General features: G+C 39.1%; 1 protein-coding gene across 6 annotated transcripts in view; it reads left to right on the top strand.

The window, feature by feature from the left end:
• Positions 1–26164, top strand: part of LOC122069224 — a 69558-nt gene extending 43394 nt beyond the window's left edge. For all 6 annotated transcript variants that reach the window (XM_042633191.1, XM_042633192.1, XM_042633190.1 and 3 more), the window contains 2 exons: positions 25486–25537; positions 25611–26164. In XM_042633191.1, the coding sequence (XP_042489125.1) occupies positions 25486–25537; positions 25611–25645 (87 nt within the window). In that variant the 3' untranslated portion in view covers positions 25646–26164. The remainder of the gene's footprint in view (positions 1–25485; positions 25538–25610) is intronic.
• Positions 26165–26384: the final 220 nt, after the last annotated feature.

The following is a 26384-nucleotide window of genomic DNA, read 5'->3' as shown; positions in this document are numbered from 1 at the left end:
TAGTGCTGTTGTTCTATATTCTCTTATTCAATGGGTGAATCAAAATCCTCTTTGGACTCGATGACTATCCAAATTACTGCTATTAAGCTCAGTGGTGCATCCCACCATGCTCTGTAGGCATGGGCTGTGAAGGTATACATTAATTTTATCTGGTGTAAGGATGTCAATTAGGTACCGATACCAAAATTGAAATTCGGTACGGTTTCGATATGACAAAATGGGATGTTCCTTGGTTCAGTACCGATATCAGTTTCTAAGACAACCATTCGGTATGTACCGAACCATATCTAAATACTAAAACGTACCAAATGCCATACCGAAATACAGATTATATACACAAAAGGAAACAAAATTGCAAAAAAAAGTACGGAATAATTTCATATCAAATAAAACTGTACCGGAAATATTGAAATGTAGCATTTTCCAACACCGTCCCGAGGCTTATTTCCTCGTTCGGTATTGAGATCTTCAATCCTGAGGATATCAAATCTGAAGCTGTCTCTCACTTCCGTGGGATCTTCTGCCCGCCCCTCCCCCTCTCCCCCATCCCTCACAATCTCCTCAACAAATTTGTCTCGGACGAGCTCCTCTCGTCCCTCCAATCCATTCCCTCTAATGATGAAATTCTCTCGGCTATCCTTTCCCATTAAGCTTATAAGGCCCCCGGCCTGGACAACTTCAGTATGAGATTCTTCTCCTCCTGCTGGAACATCTTTCGTGATGACCTCATTCTTATAATCCAATATGCTCAGCAAAACAAGATTTGACATGCAATAAATAAAGACAAATCAACATGTAGCCAGGAGCAATTTCAATCTAAGCGGACAAACACAAAAACTTACATAAGCTTCAAGTGGGGACATGGGGAAGGGAACAAACGTCATGCGGATGTTAGGTTCAGCACAAATCAATCTAGACACCAAACAAGATATGCAAAAGTAGTAAAATAGGCATAAACGAAGGTTTCAATGCTAATGGGCTGCAACATATAACGGGATTAATGGAGGTGGAGGGGTTTAGTTTAATTACTTACCTTGTTGCTGTCCCGGTCTGAGGAGAAAAGAAGAAGCCGAAGTCTTCCAAAAACAGAGGTGCAGTTCACTTTAATCGATGAGGGAAACCTAGTTTGTTGGTGAAGTGCTCAACAGTGGCTCAGATGGGGCTTATATGATTGAGATGGTTTTCCACTGTTGTTCAGTAGCTGCAGCAGATGTAACAGTAACCGAGAGGACAGAGACAGTGAAAGAGAGAGACGGGATGAGAGAGAACAAAGAAAGAGAGGACGAGATAGAGAGAATGAGAGAAAGATGAGATTTAGAGAGAGAAAATCGTAAGAGGGGTGGGGAGTTTTGCTCATTGGCTGTTTTCCATAATTTTTCCATTCCTTCATTATGGCCTAGGCCATTACATACATAATAAACTTAGTTACTAAAAATAAAAAGAGCCAATTGAAAGTAAATAAAGACTTCCTAAAAACTAACAACTAATAAAGTAGTTTCCTAATTAATTAAAAGACTAACAAGGAAAATAATATTATAAAATAAACTACTAAACTAAAAACTAATGGGGCCCACAAGATTTGCTGAAATCCGGAAAGAGAGAGGGACTCAATCCAGCGCTGGAAAGGCTGGATCGAGCCTCCTTTTCTTCCTCCTTTTTCTTCTTCTTCTTTCTTCTTCTTTCAGCCACAAAGATGGCTGTTTCTTCTTCATCTTGCGTCTGTACACCTTGATGCCTCCATCACATTTCTCTCTGTAATCTTCTTTACAAATTCATTGCCAAAATCCTCGCTAATAGGATTCAGAAAGTTATCGACTCTCTTGTGAGCCCCAATCAATCCGCCTTCATTGTGGAAAGAACATTGCGAATAATATCATCCTTTGCCACAAGATTATCCACAGTTTTGACCGTAAATTCCACTCTCCTGCTGCCCTCCTCAAGATTGACATCCATAAGGCGTTCGACACGCTTAGGTGGGACTTCATCTTCAAAGTTCTGCACCACATGTCCTTCTCGATCTCCTTTGTCCACTAGGTGCACTCTTGCATTTCCTCCCCCCGATTTTGTATCTTGGTTAATGGTATCCCGTTGGCTACTTCCCCTCTAGGCGTGGCACTCCCTTTCTCCTTTTCTCCTCCCTGTCCTTAGAAGTTCTATCTCGTTCCATTTAATCTGCTACCGACCTTCATCTCATATCCCCTATCCTGTAATGCAAATCCCTTTTCTCTCATTTGGCTTTTGCCGATGATATCATGATCTTCTCCAAGGCCGACCCCCTCTCCATCTCCACTATCATGTCCTCCCACCATTCCTTTGAAACTCTCTCGAGTCAAGTATTAACCTCCTTCATTCTAGCATCTTCCTCTCTAGTGTTCCTTCCGAGTCCCAAGCCCTTCTCCTTGGGATCATGGGATTTTCTTTGGGATCTTTGCCTGTCAAATATCTGGTCTCCCTTTCATAGTCTCATCTCCTCCAGGCTTTCTTCCCATCATTGCTCCCCAATGCTTGACCTTCTCAGAAGAAAAAAAAAAACTCCAGCTTTGGAAAGGCAAGCTCCTCTCCTATGCTGTCGTCTTACCCTCATTATATCAGTTCTCCAGTCCATGTACCTCTATTGTGTAACACCCCAAATCTCACCTCTTTACATTGGCTGTGCACAGGCAAGAGTAACAGACTGGAGAAGCTAATGCTAGCTTGGCTGGCACAGTGGAGTGTCAGGAAGGAAGGGATGACCCAACATTTACCTGTGCCTTCTGCCAATATTGTTGCAAGAAACAGCAAGAAAAGTGGGCCAACAGCTATTCCTTAACCTTTTATAAGGGTAAATAATGCAAAGGGACTAAACAGACTCTATAAAAGAGCAAATCTGGCTCAAAAGGCTGGACAGTTCTTGAAATGACTGGCTGGCTGTTGACTGGATAGATTGGTTAGGTTTGACCGAATGGGTCCCATTCTTGGAAGCCTTGACATGTGGACCTGTTCCTATAAGTCTGATGTGACTAAGAAGAATGAATAATAAATAATGGAATTAAAATTTATAAAGTAAAGATGGGTACCTACAAGTATTAATAACATGGTAATGTAAATCATATAGTACCCTATATATATTATAATAAGATAGTGGATATATTAAAATAAGTTAAATAAGAAAAATTATGAAATTAGAAATTATAATTTAATATGGGTGTGGAATGTATAATCTGAAATTGGAATTAGTGTAAGTAATATGGAGTGACATATACATATGTTATATGTATCCACCACCACCCCATTTCTCTCCCTCATTTTCTCCTTCAGACAGAAAGAAGAAAGGAGGAAGAAGAAGAAGAAGAAGAAGAGAAGAGAAGAGAGGGAGATCAAGAGAGACATTGACTCACTTAGGCTGCTGCTAGAAGATTCAGTGAATAGGTAAGAAGAATCTCACCTGCATGCTTCTAGATTATGAGAAAGTTTCAGAAATTGAAAGGGTTTTGGACCGATTTGGCTGGAACATGAGGAATGAATGAAAATTTGGAAATTTCAGTAATAATTTGACCTTATGGAGTTTAATCTTTCTGTTCTTTGATGGATTAATTGGAATATATATATATATATATATATATAAAGTTATGTAAATGGTTGTATGCACCATGGCCGATTGGGACTAAAATGTGAGAATTCTCACTTGAGTTCTTAAAACAGGAAAATATCCTTGAAATGAAATAAAATCCCATTTTTATTTACTGATTTGAGGTTCAAGAATGCACATGAAAGATGTTTAGAGGCTTGATCCTTCACATGCAAAGTGAAATATGTGGTGGATTATATGCATACTAACTCGAACTACTGGATCTTGAAATCCCACCTAAATTCATGATCTTATATAAGAATATTGTTTAATTTGAGGGAAATCTGGAAATTTCTGCTGAATTCCATGCATGAGTTAAGAAATAAAAAATGGAATTTATGTATGGACGAGTAAAAGGGTTGAATTAAAGGTATTAAACTGTCAATATGAGAATAAAGTCTTTAAATAGAGGTGAAATTCTACAGAAAACTGATAGAATCAAAATTCTGTAGGAGAGAGACAATTGGTGGGAGACATCCGGCCAGCCGGTCGGGCCAAAGTCTCCAGCCGGTTAGGTATCCGGAGACTGTTTTGCCCTCAGATTTTTACAGTGAATTAGAGGTCTGAAAGAGGATCTGTAGGGCTAATAAGGGAATAGAAAATGACTCTCTTAGGGTAGGTTTAAACTTGACAAATTTATTTAATAAATGTATATATAAATTCTGATTTTTAGGAACTTCAAATAGCTGTGAGAGCTTGTTGAGATAGTGGGATTTGATTGTCAAGGTGAGTGGGTGCCCTTCTCAACCCCCCATTCTTTTGATGTGACCTCAAATGCTACACCCCTTGTCCGTACGGGGTTAGGTACGGACTAATCCCGAATTATGTGGCTGCCTGATCAGCATCAGGGTAGCTTGTATTCCTGAGGCCTAACGTGTAGGGTAGGGAATGCCACCTGCATCAGTAGCACTTATACCCATAGGTTATAAGACTTAGTAATGGACTAGGGAATAATAATAGTTAATTAAATGAACTCATGAGCATCATTTTTTATGTGTGGAGCATACCCCCACCCCTCACTGAGCATTACCAGTGCTCACCCCTTTTATTTACTCATTCTAAATGTCGAGGTTGAGACCAGTATTTTGCCGACTTCCTGCTCTGATTATGAGACAGTGGCCATGGATAACTTGGCCAATCTTCAAGAAGATGGAATCGACCATGGACCCGATTGCGAATGTGACTACTGCGCCTATGGAAGCCGATACTTCTGAGGAGTAGACTTACCAGGGACTATTCTTTTTGTGTAAATATATACTTCCACGAAGATCATACTTTTTGAGGATCCGCGCATTTTTGGAAGATGTTATATGTTGTGTATATATATATATATATATATAATGTATGGATGACAGTTTTTTATGGTTCCGACTACAGGTAATACATGTATAACATAATGGACTGTTGTAAATAGCTTGTGAATCATTGTACCTATGATATCAGATATCACATAGAAGCAATGGGTGAGTAAGAATTATTTATTTGATTTCATATATCCGCAAAATACTTTGATCATGACTTTTAGATATATGTGGCTGTGGTGTTGTGGACTCTCCTAGAATTGGATCCCGGGGAAGTATCAGGCTGAATGGATGCGGTAACGTATCCAGTGCTGGCATACCTGTGCCAAGAGAAGGCTGGGTGTGACAGTTGGAGGCATATTGAGAATTTCCTGAAAATCATAGTGTCTGGAGGTAATACATGTGAAGGATCTGGAATATACTTCTTCAACATAGAAACATGGAAGATATTGTGAAATCTGTCCAGTTCTAGAGGTAATGCCAATCTATAGGCTGTCTTGCCAACCCCATTTAATATCTCAAAAGGTCCTATATACCTTGAACTTAATTTACCTCTTTTTCCAAATCTCTTGATGCCTTTGATAGGTGAAACCTTCAGAAATATGTTTTCGCCCACCTTAAACTCTAGAGGCTTCTTCCTGTTGTCTGCATAACTTTTCTGCCTGGATTGAGCTGCCTTGATTCTTTCTCTAATCATATCTACTTTCTCACAGGTAGCTTGTACCAACTCAGGTCCCAAAATTCTCCTTTCTCCCACTTCATCCCAATACAATGGGGTTTTACATTTTCTCCCATACAAAGCTTCAAATGGTGCCATACCAATAGTTGATTAATAGCTGTTATTATATGCAAACTCAACTAATGGTATATACTCATCCCACCTATAGCTTATGTTAATAGCATAGACCCTCAACATATCCTCCAAGGTCTGAAATGTTCTTGCTGTCTGCCCATCTGTCTGAGGATAAAAGGCTGTGCTAAATTTCAGTTTGGTTCCTATTGCCTTCTATATACTTTCCCAGAGTTTAGAAGTGAAGCGGGAATCACGGTCAGAAACAATACTGATAGGCACACCATGATATCTCACTATATTATCAATGTACAATTGTGCTAACTTCTCCATGGAGTAAGATATCTTTATAGGTCTAAAATGGGTTACCTTGGTCAACTTGTCAACAACCACCCATATAGTGTCATTCCCTCTTCTGGTTCTGGGTAATCTTGTCACAAAGTCCATAGTGTCATGCTCCCATTTCCACTCTGGTACTGGGAGAGGTAATAACCCATGTGGCCTCTGTCTCAATGCTTTTACCAACTGGCAATTCATGCATTTTGCCACATGTTCTCCTACATCAGTCCTCATACCATGCCACCAATAAGTTTTCTTCAGATCTCTATACATTTTAGTACTTCTAAGATGTACAAAGTAAGGTGTGCTGTGGGCTTCATTCAGAATCAACTCTATCAGCTTCTCTTCCCTTGGAACACACAATCTGTCACTGAACCATAGAATTCCATATTTCGTTGTGAACCTCAATTCTTTCTGTCTCCCACTATTTACAGCATCAATGGTCTTCCTTAACACATCTTTAAGTTGGGCTTGCTTGATTTGTTCAAGCAAAGAAGCCTTAATGGTCATTATGGCAAGTGTTGTATCTTCAAGTGTCTCCACTTCCACAATTACCTCCAAACCCAACTCTCTTGCTTCCTCAATCAACATAGGATTAGCAATAAGTGCAGCTAATGTAGTAACTTTGTGTTTCCTACTGAGAGCATCTGCTACCACATTAGCTTTCCTTGGATGGTAGTGAATAGTGTAGTCATAATCCTTTAGTAATTCCAGCCATCTTCTTTGCCTCATATTCAGTTCTTTCTGGGTGAAGAGATACTTAAGGCTTTTATGGTCACTATAAATTTCACATTTCTCTCCATACAAATAGTGACGCCAAATTTTCAATGCAAAAATTACTGCTGCCAATTCTAGATCATGTGTAGAATAATTATTTTCATAATCTTTCAATTTCCTAGAAGCATAAGCAATTACCCTGCCATTCTGCATTAACACACATCCTAAGCCCTGCTTGGATGCATCACTATATACAACCAATCCTGATGTACCATCTGGAATAGCAAGGACTGGAGCTGTTACCAGTCGGTTCTTCAGTTCCTCAAAACTGTTTTCACATTCTTTAGTCCATTCAAACTTAACCCCTTTTCGAGTTAACTGGGTCATAGGAGTAGAAATCCGAGCAAAGTTGAATCTTCTGTAATAACCTGCTAAGCCCAGAAAAGTCCGAATTTCACTAACAGTCTTAGGAGACTCCCAATCCAACACTGCTTTCACCTTTTCAGGATCAACCTCAATACCTCTAGCAGATACAATGTGTCCCAAGAAATTCACTTGTGATAACCAAAATTCACATTTACTAAACTTGGCATACAACTGCTTCTCTCTCAACCTCTGTAATATTGACCTCAAATGAATTGCATGATCCTCTTTACTCTTGGAATAAATCAAAATATCATCAATGAAGACAATCACATACTGATCTAGCATATCATGAAACACTTTATTCATCAGTCCCATAAAAGCTGCTGATGCATTGGTGAGTCCAAATGGCATAACCACAAATTCATAGTGGCCATACCTAGTCTTGAAAGCTGTCTTTTGGATATCACTTTCTTTGACCTTCAACTAATGATACCCTGACCTCAAATCAATCTTGGAGAATGTACTAGCTCCTTGCAACTGGTTAACAAATCATCTATACGGGGAAGCGGATACCAGTTCTTAATCATCAACTTGTTCAACTCCCTATAGTCAATACACATCCGTAAACTCCCGTCTTTCTTCTTCACAAACAAGACTGGAGCTCCCCAAGGTGACACACTGGGTTTAATAAAGCCCTTCAACAAATCTTGCAACTGCTCCTTTAACTCCTTCAATTCAGCAGGAACCATTCTGTAAGGTGCCCTTGACATTGGTGCTGCCCCAGTATTAAATCAATACAAAATTCAGTTTCCCTATCTGGGGGTACACTACTTGGATCCTCTGGAAATACATATGGGAACTCTTTGACTACTTCCAGTTCTTCCAATGTAGCAGTCTTCTTGGTAGTGTCTTGGACACGTGCCAGATATGCTTCACATCCTTCATTTAGTAATTTCTGTACTTGGATAGCAGAAATCAATATCTTCCTATTTTCCTTTCTGTGTCCTTGATATATAAACTCATCTCCATTCCTAGGTCTGAATAATATCTTCTTTCAGCACAGAGCACACAAGCTCGATATGATGATAGCCTATCCATTCCTAGTATGACATCAAAGTCCTTCCTATCTATGCAAATCAAGTGGGCTATTATATTTCGCCCACATATTGAATGATACAGGGTTCATACACATTTAAGTCGACAATAAATCCTTAGGTGTACCGATCATCAACTGATAAGATAACTTTTTAGATTTCACACCCAGCTTTGGAGCAAAGTTAGAAGACACAAATGAATGAGATGCACCAGAATCAAACAATACATATGCTGGTATACTAGAGACAAGCACTATACCTGTCACTACTCCAGGTGCAGCCTCGGCTTCCTCGGCTGTCAGTGCAAAAACTTTCCCAGATGCCGTGACTTCTTGGTAGATGTAGAAGAAGAACCACTCTCTGCCCACTTGGTTCCTTTGAGAAAGAATTTTGCATAATGCCCCCGACTGCTGGCATACATAACATCTCACAGTGATAGGCTAGACTGTAGAAACTGCTAGCTGAGACTGTGCTGACTGTGTCTGGGTAAAAGTTTGACTAGCCTCTCTGTCTGGATATTGGGGCAGGAGTAGAAGCTCCCCTTCCAAACCTTCCAAACTGCCTTGTGTTACCTGTCCTGGCCCTTCTTGCTGCCTGAATCTGGTAGCCTTCCCTTTGCTTGTCCTAATGGACTTTGCAATCTGAACCACATCACATAGTTCTGGAGCCGGTGTGCTATTAGGATAGCCTATACTAGATCTCAGACCTTTCTCAAATTTCTTTGCCTTTGCACTGTCATTCTTCATATGTTCTGGGTCAAAATGGTACAAATCCTCAAATTGCTGCTGGTACTCTAACACTGACTTAGGTCCTTGAACCAAAGCCTTGAATTCTGACTCCTTCCTATCCCTCACACTGATTGGAAAATATTATAGAACACTTCCACAAACTGATCCCAGGTGGGATGTGGATACATAGCTAACAGTATGGGTCTGGTAGCCTTCCACCAGGCATAGGCCTCATTCTGCAGCTGATAGGTGGCACACATAATCTTCTGCTCATCACTGCAATTCAACACCGCCAATGCCTTCTCAACTCCTTCTACCCATTTTGATGGTGCTAATGGGTTAGAACTCACACCACTGAAGTATGAGGCCTATATTTTTGGAATTTCTCCATCAACTTGCTTGTGTCTGTCCATACTTGCAGTGCTGGTGTGTTCTCTAAGCCTTGTTGTCCTGCCTGAATACCTACAACTGGCACCACATGAGCTACTTGCCCACTTGTAGTTTGGGGTGCTACTTGTGCAGGTGGAACTATTATTCCCCTGGCACGTAATGCTGTGGCCATTTCCTCAATCATCCTAGTCTGTTGTTGCTGTTGTTGTTTCTATTGCTGCATATTTTGTTGTATTGTTTGTTGCAGCCCTTGTTGTATACCCTGGACTATATTGATCACTATAGCTACCACATCCTGTGCTGTAAGTACTGGTGGTGCAGGAGGTGGCACTGATGCTGCTACTGCTGTAGGAGCAGGTGTAGGAACATACTCATTAATTCTTGATGTCTTCACTCACTCTCCCATCCTCCCCAAACACCACAGGGGGAGCTCTAGTAGTAGGCCGACCCCTTTTCTGGTGCCCTGGTTTTTGTTGAGATCGATCCCGTTTTGGAGGCATATTGGGAATTTCTTGAAAATCATAGCGTATCAATTCCCAATTCTCAACACATATATATTGTCAATAAGGATGAGTAATGCAGCAGTTGACCATGTACAAATTTAATCATTGATATCCTAATCATATTTCTATCATAGACAAACAATTCACAACAATCAAGCTTTTATCTTGAAGCTTTTATTTCTTTACTTCCTATTGCACTGAATGATCCTAAGGTTATGTGGGTTGTCAGACTTCAGTCCTAGAGTTTGACTCTGATACCACCGTCACACCTAGCCTTCTCTTGGCACAGGCATGCCGGCATTGGATACGTTACCGCATCCATTCAGCCTGATACTTCCCCAGGATCCAATTCTAGGAGAGTCCACAACACCACAACCACATATATCTAAAAGTCATGATCATCAAAGTATTTAGCGGATATATGAAATCAAATAAATAATTCATACTCACCCAGTGCTTCTATGTGATATCTGATATCATATGTACAATGATTCACAAGCTATTTACAATAGTCCATTATGTTATAGTGATCCTAGTATAAACGTGTATTACCTGTAGTCTGAACCATCAAAAACTGTCATCCATGTATATATATATACACACAAAACATAACATCTTCCAAAAAGACTCGGATCCTCAAAAAGTATATTCTTCGCGGAAGTATATATTTAGACAAAAAGAATAGTCGCTAGTAAGTCTACTCCTCAGAAGTACTGGCCTCCATAGGTGCAGTCATCGCATTCGCAGTCGGGTCCATGGTCAATTCCATCTTCTTGAAGATTGGCCAAGTTATCCATGGCCACTGTCTCATAATCAGAGCAGGAAGTCGGCAGAATACTGGTCTCAACCTCGACATCTAGAAGGAGTAAATAAAAGGGGTGAGCACTGGTGATGCTCAGTGAGGGGTGGGGGAGAACAAGCACACACTTCTATATGCAATGCATGCTCCACACATAGAAAATGATGCTCATGAGTCCATTTAATTAACTATTCTCATTCCCTAGTCCATTACTAATTCTTATAACCTATGGGTATGTGCTACTGACACAGGTGGCATTCCCTATGCTATACGTTGGGCCTCAGGAATACAAGCTACGTCGTAGGTAGGAGCCAGCTAGTGCCGATACGGGTCCCGGGTCACACCGGCTAACCCTTAAAAGTAACCCTGTATCATAAATATATCCATAAGCATATAGTACGTCGTATCTTGTCTCACATCCATAACTGATCACACATCTCATCACAAGTGCACTGCTGATCAGGCAGCCACATAATTCAGGATTAGTCCGTACCTAACCCCTATGGACAAGGGGTGTAGCATTTGGGGTTGTGATACCTAACCCAGCATTCTAAATGATGCACAACCAATCATTGCAATCACACATGTAAACATGGGCATCTGCACGTGACTCATCTCACCTGTCTTACCTTTCTCATTTCCATTCTATTCCATTCCATTATATTAGTACCATTAACGAATAAATGCAAATGCACATACACAAGCAATTTAATGCATGAACAACATTAAACAAACACACCAAAAGAATGGGGGGTTAAGAAGGGCACCCACTCACCTTGACAATCAGATCCCACTATCTCTCCTCCAAATGCAGAATAAGCTCTCTCACAGCTAAGGATTAAAGTATCGGTATCGGTCGGCCAAAATTAAGATACGTATCGGAGGGTATCGTATCGTATCGGAGATACGCTAAAGATATGCACATAAATGTATAGGAAACACTTTTTATACACTTTTGCATAAAAAATTTGTTAAAAAAAGCTATTGATAGCATATATTATGCATAAACACTAAATTGAGGGTATCACACTAAGAATTCAAGGTTTGTAGTTGTCCTATAAATGTAAAATCCTTGTTCCCAACTTGATTTCCACTTTAGTTAGAGAGAAATAGGCTGAGCAACTTTGGGTATCGGCCAATGCACACCGATACGTACCAATACATATCAAAACGTACATTTCACTCGATTTTTTTAGAGTATCGGTCCGAAAAGGTTTTAAAAATTTCATGTATCGTATCGGTGTGTATTGTATCTGTAGCCTTGCATACAGTTTGAAGTTCCAAAAAATCAGAATTTATACATACATTTATTAAATAAATTTGTCAAGTTTAAACCTACCCTAATAGAGTCATTTTCTATTCCCTTATTAGCTCTACAGATCCTCTTTCAGACCTCTAATTCACTGTAAAAATCTGAGGGAAAAACAGTCTCTGGAAGCCTAACCGGTTGGAGGCTCTGGCCCGACCGGACGGCCAGAAGTCTCCCACCAATAGTCTTTCTCCTGCAGAATTTTGATTTTGCCGGTTTTCTGTAGAATTTCACCTCTATTTAAAGACTTTATTCCCATATTGACAATTTAATACCTTTAATTCAACCCTTTTACTCGTCCATACATAAATTTCATTTTTAATTTCTTAACTCATGCATGGAATTCAGCAGAAATTTCCAGATTTCCCTCAAATTAAACCATATTCTTATACAAGATCATGAATTTAGGTGGCATTTCAAGATCCAGTCTCTAGTTTGATGATCTAACTTCAAATAGAGTTAGTATGCATATAATCCACCATATATATCACTTTGCATGTGAAGGATCAAGCCTCTAAACATCTTGCATGTGCATTCTTGAACCTCAAATCAGTAAATAAAAATGGGATTTTATTTCATTTCAAGGATATTTTCTTGTTTTAAGAACTCAAGTGAGAATTCTCACATTTTGGTCCCAATCGGCCATGGTGCATACAACCATTTACATAACTTTATATATATATATATATATTCCAATTAATCCATCAAAGAACAGAAAGATTAAACTCCATAAGGTCAAATTATTACTGAAATTTCCAAATTTTCATTCATTCCTCATGTTTCAGCCAAATCGGTCCAAACCCCTTTCAATTTCTGAAATTTTCTCATAATCTAGAAGCATGCAGGTGAGATTCTCCTTACCTGTTCACTGAATCTTCCAACAGCAGCCTGAATGAGTCGATCTCTCTCTTGATCTCTCTTCTCTTCTCTTCTCTTCTCTTCATCTTCTTCTCCTCCCTCCTTTCTTCTTTCTGTCCGAATGAGAAAATGAGGAAGAGAAATGGGGTGGTGGTGGCTATTTATAACCCTACTAAGTCTTAGTGGCCCACTACCTATACTATTATGTAATACATATGACATATGTATATGTCACTCCATATTACTTACACTAATTCCAATTTCAGATTATACATTCCACACCCATATTAAATTATAATTTCTAATTTCATAATTTTTCTTATTTAACTTATTTTAATATATCCACTATTTTATTATATATATAGGGTACCATATGATTTACATTACCATATTATTAACACTTATAGGTACCCATCTTTACTTTATAAATTTTAATTCCATTATTTATTATTCATTCTTCTTAGTCACATCAGACTCATAGGAATAGGTCCATATGTCAAGGCTTCCAAGAATGGGACCCATTCGGTCAAACCTGACCAATTTGGCCAATCAACAGGCCGACCTGTCATTTCCAGAACTCTCCAGCCTGCAGAGCCAGATTTGATCTTTTAGAGTATGTTTAGTCCCTTTTTATTACTGACCTTTATGAAAGATTAAGGAATTCCTATTGGCCTACTTTTCTTGCTGTTTCTTCCAACACTGTTGGCAGAAGGCGTAGGTACATGCTGGGTCATCCCTTCTTTCCTGACACTCCACTGCTGCCACCCAAGCTAGCATTGGCTTCTCCAGTCTGTTACTCTTGCCTATGCACAACCAATGTAAAGAGGTGAGATTTGGGGTGTTACATACTGGTCTGGCAGTTTTGTCCTCTCCACAGTCAAGTTCATTAATGACTCTTTTGCCCTTCCTCTAGAAGGGCTATGATTCTTTTAAGTTTCTTCGGCCCCTTTGTTGGGAAAAGGTTTGCCTCCCCAACGCTGAAGGTGGTCTGGGTATTAGAAGAATCAAAGAGGCTAACTCTGTGGGCATCCTTAAGCTCATCTCAAAAATTGTGTTTAAGCAGAAAGGTATCTGAGTTGATTGGATTCATTCTTCCCTGCATAAACACAACTCTCTTTGGTTGCAGCCTCAAACCCATTGCTCTCAATGCCATCTCCTTCCTATGGCAATGGCCAGACCACCTCCCTCTAAAGGAACCCTTGGCATCCTTTGGGCATCCTATCCCACCCCATCACTCCTAGGACTATTTACTCTTCTGGTCTCCCCAAATCTGCTTCTCTCTAATATTATCTCCCATCGGTTGGTCTCCCCCTCCCTCCCTCCCTCCCCCCTCTTGATGACCTCTGGTCCACCCTCCCTCCGCTCCCCCAGTTATAGAGGGAGGATAAATGCACTTGGCTACCCTCTTCCAATGGGATTTTCTCCTCCGCCTCTGCTTGGTCCTTCGTTAGATCCTCTGGTCCTGTGGTTCCTTGGCACAACCTCGTTTGGTTCAAGGGCCATATCCACAGCCATAGCTTCACTGTCTAGCGATGCCTCTCCAACTGCCTCCCTACACTATCCTTCCTCATTTACCGCCATATCCTTACTAATCCTTCTTGCTGCCTTTGCCCCCAGGGTTCTGAGGACATTCCTCACCTCTTTTTTTCCTGCCATTATCTTCATCTGTTGGAAAATTGTCCTCTCTAGATGCTGGCCCTCTAGTAGACCCATTCTCCCTTTTGATAGGGAATGGATTGATTGACATGACCTACGTTGGTTCCTCCATTTGTGACACCCTCGGTAAGCTGGCTTTTTGTGCATCTATAAATCATCTCTGGATGGAGCGAAACATCCGTAGATGATCCTCTAACTCTCGGTCTTTGGGCAATTTGGAAAGCCATCTACTTTGAGTTACATCCAAAATCCAATCCCTTTATGCTCGCTTTGCCCCTAACTCCCTTAGGAATAGACATATCATTGCCTCTTAGAACTTGCGGGTTGATCTATCCCCCACCTTGATGTTCCTCCTTTCCTCATTCCCCCGCCCCCTTTTTGGCTGTATTCTTTTGGTCCTGATTATTGGCATAGATTCTGTTTTGATGTTTTCCCCCCCTGGGTTGGCTTTTCCTTGTCGCTTAAGCCTTCCCTCCAATAGGGCTAGACCCTAAAATCAACCAACGGTTAAATGTAGAGAGTTCCATTCTTCATGTGCAAGGTATATCAACAATGCTCTTGTAATATCAATCTGCATCACCATAAGAAACTTTAGTTTTTTGTATTCTATTAACTAGGTTTCACAGAAACCAAAAGAGCACAGGTTGCTGTACACCAGAACAGAAGACTGCCTTAATGGGACGCTCAAAACAAGAAGAAGTATTGCAGGTATTGGTTGTTCAATGCTCTGTTACCATGTGGTAGTTTCAGCCTATAACAACCAGCAGTATAAACTAGAAGGAAAAGGAGGAGGAAACAAGATAGAAGAGAAGAAGAGAGAATTGAGAGCTGTAGCTGGTGATTGAAAAGAATAGCTAGATAACCCAAGCAGTAGCAGTAAGCTTGTATTTATAATAATAAACCTGAACAATTACAAGTATGCCTTTATGTGAACATACTCATAAGGACCTAAGGCATTTTTTTTTTTGGGTAGAAGTAGTACCTAAGGAATAAAAGTTAGGAAAAGGGACAGGCAAACCGGCATGGGACAGGGTATCATACAGGAGGGGTAGGGGTTCATTTCAAAGGGGAAAGAGAGACAGACACAACACCTGCTTCATTGGCCCATGTGCGCCCACTTCATTGGCCCTCTTGCTGGTGCAGGGACCACGTGACCAGGGAGCGTTCTTTTCCCCTATATATATATATATATATATATATATGCTAACACTGTGTAGGATAGAACACACTACACAGTCTTCTCTCCTGTGTCTTCTTCCTCTTCTTCTGTCCTCTAGTGACTTGAATTGGTTCCCCATCTTACCAGTTCTGGTTTGTCCTAATCAGATTTACATCCAATTGCTTAGTTTCTGTTCCTTGTTAGGGACTTGCTCACACTCCTAGGTTTTGATGATAACAAACATGTGAAGGTATTTCACAATTTGTTTTTAAGTATTTTTTTGTAGAGTCCATGTCTAAATGTTAATTTGATGAATGAAAGGAAGAAATGAAGATCAAAGTAATCAAATGGTGAAAATAGAAACCCAAGAAGTAAAGCTCAAGAGAGAGTGGGAGTATGAAGTCTTTAAAGCTTGAAGAAAATACTTCAAAGTATTAAAATCTCAGACTTTCACTACTTGAAGTTATTCCAAACATCAAGCAATACACGAAGAATACCGAAGACCATTTGCAAGATGTTTGATAGAAGCCTTGAAGATCTTAGCTCAGTGTAATAGTGCACACACCATACACAAGCGCTACATTGCATCTCATAAACATGCATTGCATATTGCATCCTTTAATTTATATCAACTTAGAATGACATTAGGAAGTGCCTTTGACCAAGTGTAAAGACTTTAAGGTGGTTAGGAACATGTTAGGAATAACATGAGTTAGGAAATTTCTGAGAAATCAGCAATAACCTCACTCAATGGCATTTTGGGCAACCTAGAAATAGATATCAGGAGATGGTCTCCTCATGAGAGATGTAGAAATTCAAGTTACGAATCCAACGCACTTGGAATCAGGCCAATTCGATGTCGGATGAGAAAGTTATGGCCCAAATACTGAGGACAGGTCAGTTTTCCCAAAATCTGTCAAATTTGGGAGTGACCGAGCCTATAGACGGTTGACTGACTGAACTCCCCGTTGACTGGTAACTGTCCGATTGATCGGTATAAGGCCGGTTGGCTCTAACGGCTAGTTTTTGCCAACGGCTCTAAAGTGACCGTTTGAGTGAGATTTCTTCCCTATTTTCATTCCTAACCTCACCTATAAATACCTCAAATGTTACTCATGAATTAACAATTAATCCTAACTTTGAAGGAGCATTATTTGAGCATTAGAAGTGAGATTGGTCTCCACCATCTCTTGAGTTCAAGTTCTTCGTTTTCCATTCAAGAGGAATGCAAGGATCTCTACAAATCTTCTACATTCTTTTGGCATTTGCATTGCAAGCATTGAGAAGACTTCAAAGGTGCATTCTTTTATAACATTGCGTTTCATTCACGCACCACACAAGAGGTAACTCTAAACTTTTCTATTCTGCTTTGAATTTGTTTTTGTCCAAGAGTTGGGTTAACTCTAGAATTGGGCACCTTGTCTATACATTGTTTTAGACCATACTTAGACAAATGTGTATGACTCTCTCATCTTTAAGAGATTGTAAGGACCCTCTCATCTTTGAAAGAGATTGTAAGGATCTCTCATCCTTGAAAGAAATTGTAAATGACCCTCTCATCCTGTAAAGAGATTGTACGGATCCTCTTGTCCTTAAAGATTCTGTAAAGGTTTTTCTCCCTACTTACTGTACTGAAAGGGAAGATCTATTGGAATACCTTACAAGTGGATCTTGTAGGGAGTGGATTAGACTTGGATTGAGTTGAACCACTATAAACCTTTGTGTTGTTTGATTGTGTCTATTTTATTATTCTGCAGGTTTTAGTTTACGATCACATTTGGGAACCATCGAACAGGTTTTAAAATCCTCTAGTATAACTTATTCACCCCCCTCTAGGTTATTTCATTCCTAGCCCTGGAGATTGCATTATATCATGCCTAGCAAGTTGTACCTATCCTACTGAATGTCTGTCTATTATCAATATAGTCAATCGGGGAGCTATTGCATCAGTTCATTTTGCATTTTAGAGGAAAGCTGATTACTCATTTCCAGTTCTTGCAATTTCTCTGATCAACATCTTTTTATTATTATTATTATTATTATTATTTATATTAGGGAAATTTACATCCACCTCCCCTCGCAGTTGCGCTTATTACATTCACCCCCCTTGCGTTTCGTTTATTACAAATAAAGCCACCCAAGCTAACACCATGAGTGAGGTGTTTAATTTTGAAATTGAAAAATGATATCTTCACTTAAAACATCTTAAGTCAATGACTATTTTACCCTTATGACTTTTCAACCCTAAAATCCCAAACTTAGTGTTGAACCCTAACCATTGCCCCCTTCAACTTTGCCATAGTTGTTCACAGTGGTCGGCGCCGACGAGTTTAATCTCAACAAGTAGAGATAGCATTATTGGGGACTGTGTCCTTAAGTGTAGAAGTCAAGGTCTTGACCTGGGCAATAAGCTTGAGGCACTCGGGCTCGTACGCGGCTGAAGAAATGATGTCTCCAATGTAGGTCTTTTCGAGCTTCTCAATGACCTTGATGATGGCATAGAGGTTGGAGAAGTTGTTATAGATCTCCCGCTCACGTTTGTCGTTCCATCGATTCACCTCCATTGGGATTGGAAGCAGCAAATTTAAGGGCTTTTCTTCTTTCAAAGTTTTAAACTTTTGCCTAAAGTTAGGACCAACGAAATCTTAGAAACAACTCCAAAAATAAGACCAGTAAAAATTTGCATCAACCTTGTATTAGCTTTGCCTCCAATAATCAATCAACGAACATTTATAATCAAAAGGATAGATAAGAAAAACAGTTTAATTCTAATGTTCCAGCAAAGAAATTATCTGGAAAAGGGTAATGTAAATAAATTCACTTGATAATGGCGCTTGTATTGGGACTAATTTTCTGAAAATTAAGCTATAGATGCTCTTTTGCTGCTCCAAATTATGATACCCGTGAAGATACGACCCAAGGCTGCTCCAAGTAGACATTATTGAGAACCCATCGCTGCTGCAACTAAGGCAACTTCTTCTCTAAAAGGGTTGCTGCCGCTCCCCCTGGAATCCCTAAGGCTTCTGTCCAAGGAGATGGTGCCTGAAGATTGAAGGCTCAAACCGTCACTAGTTGGATCCCTAACACTCAGAAGTAGCCATCCGAGGAGAAGAGGGAAGAGGGAGGAAAGAGTCTGTGATGGTGGCTGTATGATTGGACAAGAAGTAGAAGCAGCAGCCATGGAGGGGTTTGTGGCCGGAGAAGAGATGGGGAAGACACCGGTAGCTATTCACCTCTCATTTTGCCTTTTGGGATTTTAGGTTGAACAACTAATAAGGGTAAAATACTCTTTTTTCATTTTAAAACTAACGCCTCTCTCATAGTGTTAGGCTGTTAGCTTGGGTGGGTTCATTTGTAATAAATGAAACGCGAGGGGGGTGAATGTAATAAGGGCAAACGCGAGGGGAGGTGGATGTAAATTTTCCTTATTATTATTATTTTATTTATTTATTTTTTTGTTTTGGGTTGGAACTCTATGGTCATTTCATTGTAAGCTAAGATAATAACTTCCATTTAAGTCTCATGAGGAGTTTATGGCTGTGAAATTTTGGCTATTTTTCAGCTATTAGCAGTAAAATTTACTCTGGTTTTTCATGCCTACTTTTATAACTTATTTTTCTCATAGTTCAATATTCAGATTCAACAAAGTTTTGAGCTTATTTAGCTCCAATTGGTCATGTCAATGGTTATCTTCTTTTTGTATCATCTTCGGCTTGATCTACTATGACAAAAGCAGAGTGGGCACTTAGTTTTGTTCCTTATAGTTAATCAACCAAAGGAGCAACTAATTTATAGGAAAATACAGGTTCAGCCTCATTGCATATTTTGTTGGGCTGACCTTGAAAGCCGCAACCATTTATTTTTTGAATTTAGTTTTACATCTTTAGTCTGGAGGGATATTTACTCTCTTTGCTCACAAGATGGAAGGCCAACCTCTAATGTTGTGGATGCTGCTATATGGGTCCATTATTATTTTGGAGGTGATGATCAGATTCGGGTGGTAGGAAAATTAGCTCTTTGTGCTACAGTGCAACATCTGTGAACAAAGAGGAATTATAGGATCTTTAGAAATAAGACCAAAACTGAAATAACCTAGAGGGGGGGTGAATAGGTTATACTAGTGAAATTTTAACTCTTTTCGATGTATAGAACACAAGTGTGATTGTAATTTAAAACAATGCGGAATAAATAAAATAGGCACAATCACACAACACAAGATTTATAGTGGTTCGACTCAATCCGAGTCTAGTCCACTCCCTACAAGAATCATTTTGTAAGGTATTCCACTAGTTCTCCATTTCAGTACAGTAGGTAGGGAAGAAAACCTTTACAATCTTTTTCACGGATAAGAGTATCCTTACAAATCTCCTTTTCAGGCAGAGAGACGCCTTCACAATCTCTTTTAGAGGTAGAGAGAGACCTTTCTCTTTTTAGGATAAGAGTATCCTTACAATCCTAAGTACAGTCTAAAATTGTAAAAAAAACAGAAAATAAGAAATAGTGGAATAAGAGGAATACCTCAAGTATGGTGCAAATGAGAGTGAATAATAAATGATGAGTGATGCACCTTATGTAAAGTCCTCTCTTACGGCTTTGACTTGCACAGGAGAGAGTAGAGAACTTTAATTAAGACTGAAGCCTCTTCTTTGGGATTTGTGTAACAGAATAACTCAAGTAGAATAAACTTCTCTAATGCTTGCAATAATGCTCTTTAAGCTCTTTCTTAATAAATAATTAATTAAGAGTGATTAGGGTATTTATAGGTGAACTTAGTGAAGCATTTTAGGTAGGGAATCAAGCTCTAACGGACATATTCTGGGTATACCGGTCGACCGCCATTAGTATCCGGTCGACCGCTAAGAGCCGTTGTAGGCAAAAAAATAGCCGTTGGAGTACTTCCAGACAGGCACCGGTCGACCGGGACTTTCAGCCGGTCGACCGCCTATGGTCTCGGACAGGTCCGGTCGATCGGAGCTTCCAGTCGGTTGACCGCCTATAGTCTCGGTTGGTTCCGGTCGACCGGGGCTTCCAGCCGGTCGACCGTCAACATGACATGCTCTGTCATACTGACCAGTCACCAGTGTTTTGACTATAACTTTTTGGTCCGACCTTGGATTGATTTGAGATCAGTTGTGTTGGACTCACAACTCAATTTCCTACAACTTCTATGAGGTTTCATCTCCTGATACTAACTTTAAGATTCCCTAAATACCCTTGAGTTAGGTTACTGTGTGTTCCACACCACTTAGAAATTTTCCATATCTACTCAAGCATGCTCTATGGTCATTCTAATATGATGCAATGCACATGCATGAGGTGAGTGCATATAAGTATGTGGAAATTACAAATTACATTAAAATAACTAATCTATCCTAGTGGTCTTCTTCTTCACTTGATCTTCCATTCTTTAGCCCTTCATCTTCTTTCCTTCTTGTTTGCTGTTTCATGTCTTTAAGCTTAGCTTCATGTCTTGATTCGACCTTTGATCTTCTAAGAGTTTCTTCAAGCTAATCACACTTTAACAATCAAGTTAAAGATGTATGTTTGTTTGTTAACACCAAAACATGGCAAGGAGTGTGGACATGTTTCCCAACAAAAACAAGATTCTAGATTGTGGCTGCTATTAAAGATGATATCCTTTCTAGGTGCCTACTATTCAACTTTCTAGAGTTCATAATGCAAGAAATCAGATGTTGGTAGTTACAAATTAATTGGACTTTTAAAGTTCCAAAGGCTTGGTCCCGTCCCCCCCTCCCACATGATTGCTCTACATTGTGATGGTACGCTTTCTGATGATAAGACTTTGTATGGTGGGATGATTTGGGATAAAATAGGCACCCCTTTCCTTGCTTATGCAGGTTTGGGTGAGGACTTGTCCGTCCTTGCCATGGAATTGATTGCAATCCAAAGAGGGATTTGTATTTGTATTGACAAAGGCTTCCTGGAGGTGTCTATCCGGTCTGATTCCATGTTGGCAGTTGATATTCTTAATGGTAAGATATGCTTCCCTTGCAGTATGCAAGTCTTTAAAAGTAGAATTTTGCATCTTTGTTCCATGCTTAAGTGTAAGGAGATTATACATGTTTGGAGGGAGCAAAACAGATTATACATGTTTGGAGGGGGCAAAATCAAGCAGTAGATTTCTTAGCCTCAATTGCCTCATCTACTGTTGAAGTTATCTTGTACCCTCCTGATATCCCAGATGATCTTCAAGACCTTAGAAAAGGGGATGCTGATCGAGTTACTTACTTCCGGATGTAATTTTTTCAATGTTATTTATGTTCTAGTTTTTATTACTTGATTGCAAGGTCTGTCCTACTTGTTCTTGGGATCCCTTCCCCTCCTTTGGGCATGTCTAAAGGGGGTTCTATGGGATTGCCTCTAATTGTATTTTAACTTTTTCTTTTCTTTTAATTAATCATACTTACCTATTAAAAAAAAAAAAAAAAACTGGATGGTGCAATGTGTTGTAGTGGATTTTATTGCTTCTATTCAAGTTTGGAGTATTGACTTGATCATCTTTTTATTTCCTTCCTTGAAACCTGAGATCAAACCCATAGTTTTAGATGAACTCCTGACAATCAGGCTTTGTGATGTAGATAAGTCACTGAAAGGCTTATTTTGTTGGAAATAAGCCTTGGGTTAGGTTATGTAGATGTTGGGCCTTTTATCTCATGGGTTTTCTTTGTAATAGGCCACTTTAATGGTCCTAAAACAGGGTAGAAAGTAGGTAAACAAGATTTACTTCATTAGTTTAGTTAGAGTTTTGTTTTGAGTCATTTTTCTTTCGTTATTGTAGTTTCCTAGTCAGTTTATGTTGCCTTTTCGTTAAGGATTATTTATTTATTTATTATTATTATTATTATTTTTTTTTTTTTTTTAGTGTTTGAGTCTGTTTTTGAGTCTTCTATATAAGTTTATAGGGGGCTACAGCCTTGTACACGAATTTTGATTAATGAGATTTTGGGTTGAGTCTTTTCTTTGGCTGTTGAGAAAGTATGCATGCTGTGAGATTCAGCCAAGGGTGGGATATCCTTGGGATCTGTTTGACTCTGATCTAGGACTGCTGGTGGGAAGCCAAAGGTCACATTCTTCATTTCTATTTGTTTTACAAGTAAGTTGCTGTTTACTTTTGTTATCATCTTTTGTTCTCTTGTTCCTATTGCTGTCAAGCAAGTACTGTTCTATTAGTATTTCTTTGATTTGTTCAGATCTTCTAGATGGTTGGGTGCAAGGCTTTTTTTTTTTTTTGGATTAAGCAATTAAGCCATCTGATCGCATTCAGCTTTTGACCCGGACCTTTTATTTATTTAATATATGATTTGATTAAAATCTGAGACAATTATGACGGTCAAATCTGGAGATATTTTGTTATTTCCAACTCTACCCCTCCATTTGAAATAACCTAGAGGGGGGGGGTGAATAGGTTATACTAGTGGAAATTCAATATTTTCAAAATAATCCCAAGTGTGATTGAAAGAAGCAAGAAATTGCGGAATAAAAATCATAATCACACAACAACAAGATTTATAGTGGTTCGACTCAATCCGAGTCTAGTCCACTCCTTGCAAGAATCCTCTTGTAAGGTATTCCACTAGTTCTCCCTTTAAGTGCAGTAGGTAGGGAAGAAAATTTTTACAATCTTTTTATGGATAAGAGTATCCTTACAAATCTCCTCTGCAGGTAGAGAGGCACCTTACTTTTTTTAGGATAAGAGAATCCTTACAATCTGAAGTACAATCTAGAATTGTAAAACAGAAATTAGAGAGAGTGGAATAAAGAGAAATACCTCTGGTGTAGTGCAAATGATGATAATGAAGAATGAATGATGCACCTTTTTATAAAGTATTCTCTGTAGCTTTGACTTGCGTAGAGGAATATAGAAGACTTCATTGAGACTTGAGCTCTTCTATGAATGGTGGAAGACCAAACTGCTCAAGTAGGATAGTGGCTTTTTGACTTTTGTATGCTCACAATAAAGCTCTTAATGCTCAGGCTTAATTGATCATTAATTATGAGCATCTTAGGTATTTATAGGTGAAATTAGGAGAGCATTTTAGGTAGTAAATCGGACTCTAACAGTCATATTTTGGATCTACCGGTCGACCGCCTACAAATCTGTCCTGTTTTTGACAGACAACTATCATATTGACCAGCCATCAGTATTTGGGCCATAACTCTTTAGTCTGACATCGGATTAGCCCGATTCAAGTTGTGTTGGAATTGTGACTCGATTTCCTACAACTTCCATGAAGGGTTCAATTCCTGATACTGACTCTAGGAATTCCCAAAATACCCTTGAGTCAGGTTATGGTGATTTTCACAGAAAATCATGGCTTGATGATTCCTCCTTTGCCGTCCATCTTCTATAGTCTTCATCTTGTCTTGAAGCTTCCGTTCTTGATCTTCTTGTCTTGACTTGATTCATCTTCTATAGTCTTCATCTTGTCTTGAAGCTTCCGTTCTTGATCTTCTTGTCTTGACTTGATTCTTTAAGAATACATAGCTTGAGCTATCTTTTTGTATTAATCACCACTTGGCACACATAGTTAAAACCATGGTTTGTTTGTTATTACCAAAACAATTAATTAAAGGAGTTTGGGCATATTCCCAACACCCTTCTCAGAACCTGATTTGACTACTGTTTGTCTTCAGAATACTGCTGTTTTGCTTCCTGTTGTGTCTAGATCTCAGTTCTGTTTTCAGAGATCGATTGGGGCTTTTTAACCTAATTTCTGAACCATAAGTTGGGCTGGAAATTACCATAATATCCTCATCTGATTGCTGGAGTTTGTTCTATGTTATTTCATTAAAAAACTACTAGCCTATCTCTCTGTTTCCGATCCTGTTTTGGTACTGTATTATTCCTGTAAATTAGTATTACATTACTTAGTGATTACAACTCTTTGTTTAGTTTGCGACTCACAAAAATCACAGTAGTAGTATGATGATTATACACTTACATAATTCCTTTTTCCTTACTGAGTACTATGGAACAGGTTCAAGGTCTGTGGAACAAAAACCACAAAAAATCGTTTTCTGAAAAATTACCCATATTGGCCATTATATGATCGTAGCGCCGATACGTATCGATACTCACCGATACGTACTGATATATATATATATATCGATACTCATCGATACGTGCTATATATACCGATACGTACCGATCGATACATACCGATACGTACCAATACATACCAAAACGTACATTTTATCTCAATTTTATATTTTTCATAGAGTAGTATCGAGGCATGTCGTATCGTATCGATGTGTATTAGTGGTGTATTGATGCATATCAGTATGTATTGTAGGATATATATATCGATACGAAATGATTTAAAAAATTCAATGTATCGTATCGGTGTGTATCTATCGACCGATTAAATTTAAGATACGTATCGGAGGGTATCGTATCGGTATCGGAGATACTTAAAACCATGGATGCATCCCAAGTAAACAATTACTTAAGCTTGATTGCTTTAGTTGTGAATTGATATGTTAAGAGGTCTTCTGTTTCCAACGATGAATCTCTTGCCAGTAAATGTTTGGTCCATTAGAAATATCCAATCCTTTAGTTCCTTTCTTCCATGGTTAGACCATGTTACGTGCTAGCCCCTCAGGCAGATGGATTGGAACATCTCTTCTGTATTAGTTTTTCCTTTTTTACATTTATTTATATTTGTTTTGTTATTTCTGTTCGGTTTGAGATGCTAATGCTGCTTATTTTTGGTGCCGTGGGGGGTGGGGGGGTGTGACGAGAATGCTGCTCATGTTTTGAATTCAACCTCTTCACTTTGCCTTTTTTCTATGTTTTCCTAGCTGGTTCTTCATCCATAATTTGACACATTCCTCTTATCTTTTCAAAGGGCTTAAACTCTGAGGCTGATGCTCAAGCAAACTTGGCTATAAATCTAGGAGGTGAGGCTTAGGCACTTCTGTTCTCATATTCAGTTGATTGAGTATTGTATGCTGATTTAAATTCCTTCATCAGATGGTGAAGTTCAAGAAGATTGTATCAAGAAGTGACTCAAATAATATGAGGCAAATGGATCCCGGCTGCACATTCTTTTTTGTTGCTAAAGAGATTGAGTGCATGCATGAGCCTACTTTCCAGATTTTACTGCAAATTTTCCCTCACGTTTGAGCTGGTGATAACCTATTGAAAGGAGACCTGAGGGAGTGATATGTTTAGAGGACTATTAGATCTCATGCATGCAATTATAAGGATCACAAATGCAAATGTGGAAGTACAGTTACAGTGGGTGGTGGGTTCGTCATTGGCGTGTTCGAGCATGAGTTTTGTTGCTGATGGTATCTTGTTGACTGTAGAAACATTTTTCTTTTGGGGATTCCAGACCCTGATAGGTACAAGAAGCAAAGCAGTGTGAAGAGGGGGGAAAAACAATACCCAAATTAATGAACTTATTTCGATTGGGACTTGGAACATTAATGGTGTACAAATCTCTGTTCTTTGTTGATGCGGGTGCAGCCATTTGTAGAATCTCACATATTATCAATAACGAAAGTAATTCTTGGTTTTGTCCATTCACTAGAACAAAATCATTTGGTACTAAAACTGCTGTTCATTTGCTGTCTCAGAATGTTAAGAGTGATAATAGTGATAGAAAGGTTTGGAATTTATTTGGCATTTAAAGATTCACCCAAACTTCAGTAGTTTTCTATGGAAAGTGCTTGTTAATGCTGTGAGTACAAAGGATAAACTGCAATTTGTTTTCACATTTGAACCATTACTGTTGATTTGCAA

The sequence above is a fragment of the Macadamia integrifolia genome, unplaced genomic scaffold (genome assembly GCF_013358625.1).
Source record: "Macadamia integrifolia cultivar HAES 741 unplaced genomic scaffold, SCU_Mint_v3 scaffold559, whole genome shotgun sequence".
Lineage (NCBI taxonomy): Eukaryota > Viridiplantae > Streptophyta > Magnoliopsida > Proteales > Proteaceae > Macadamia > Macadamia integrifolia.
This window is presented reverse-complemented; position numbering and strand designations above follow the sequence as displayed.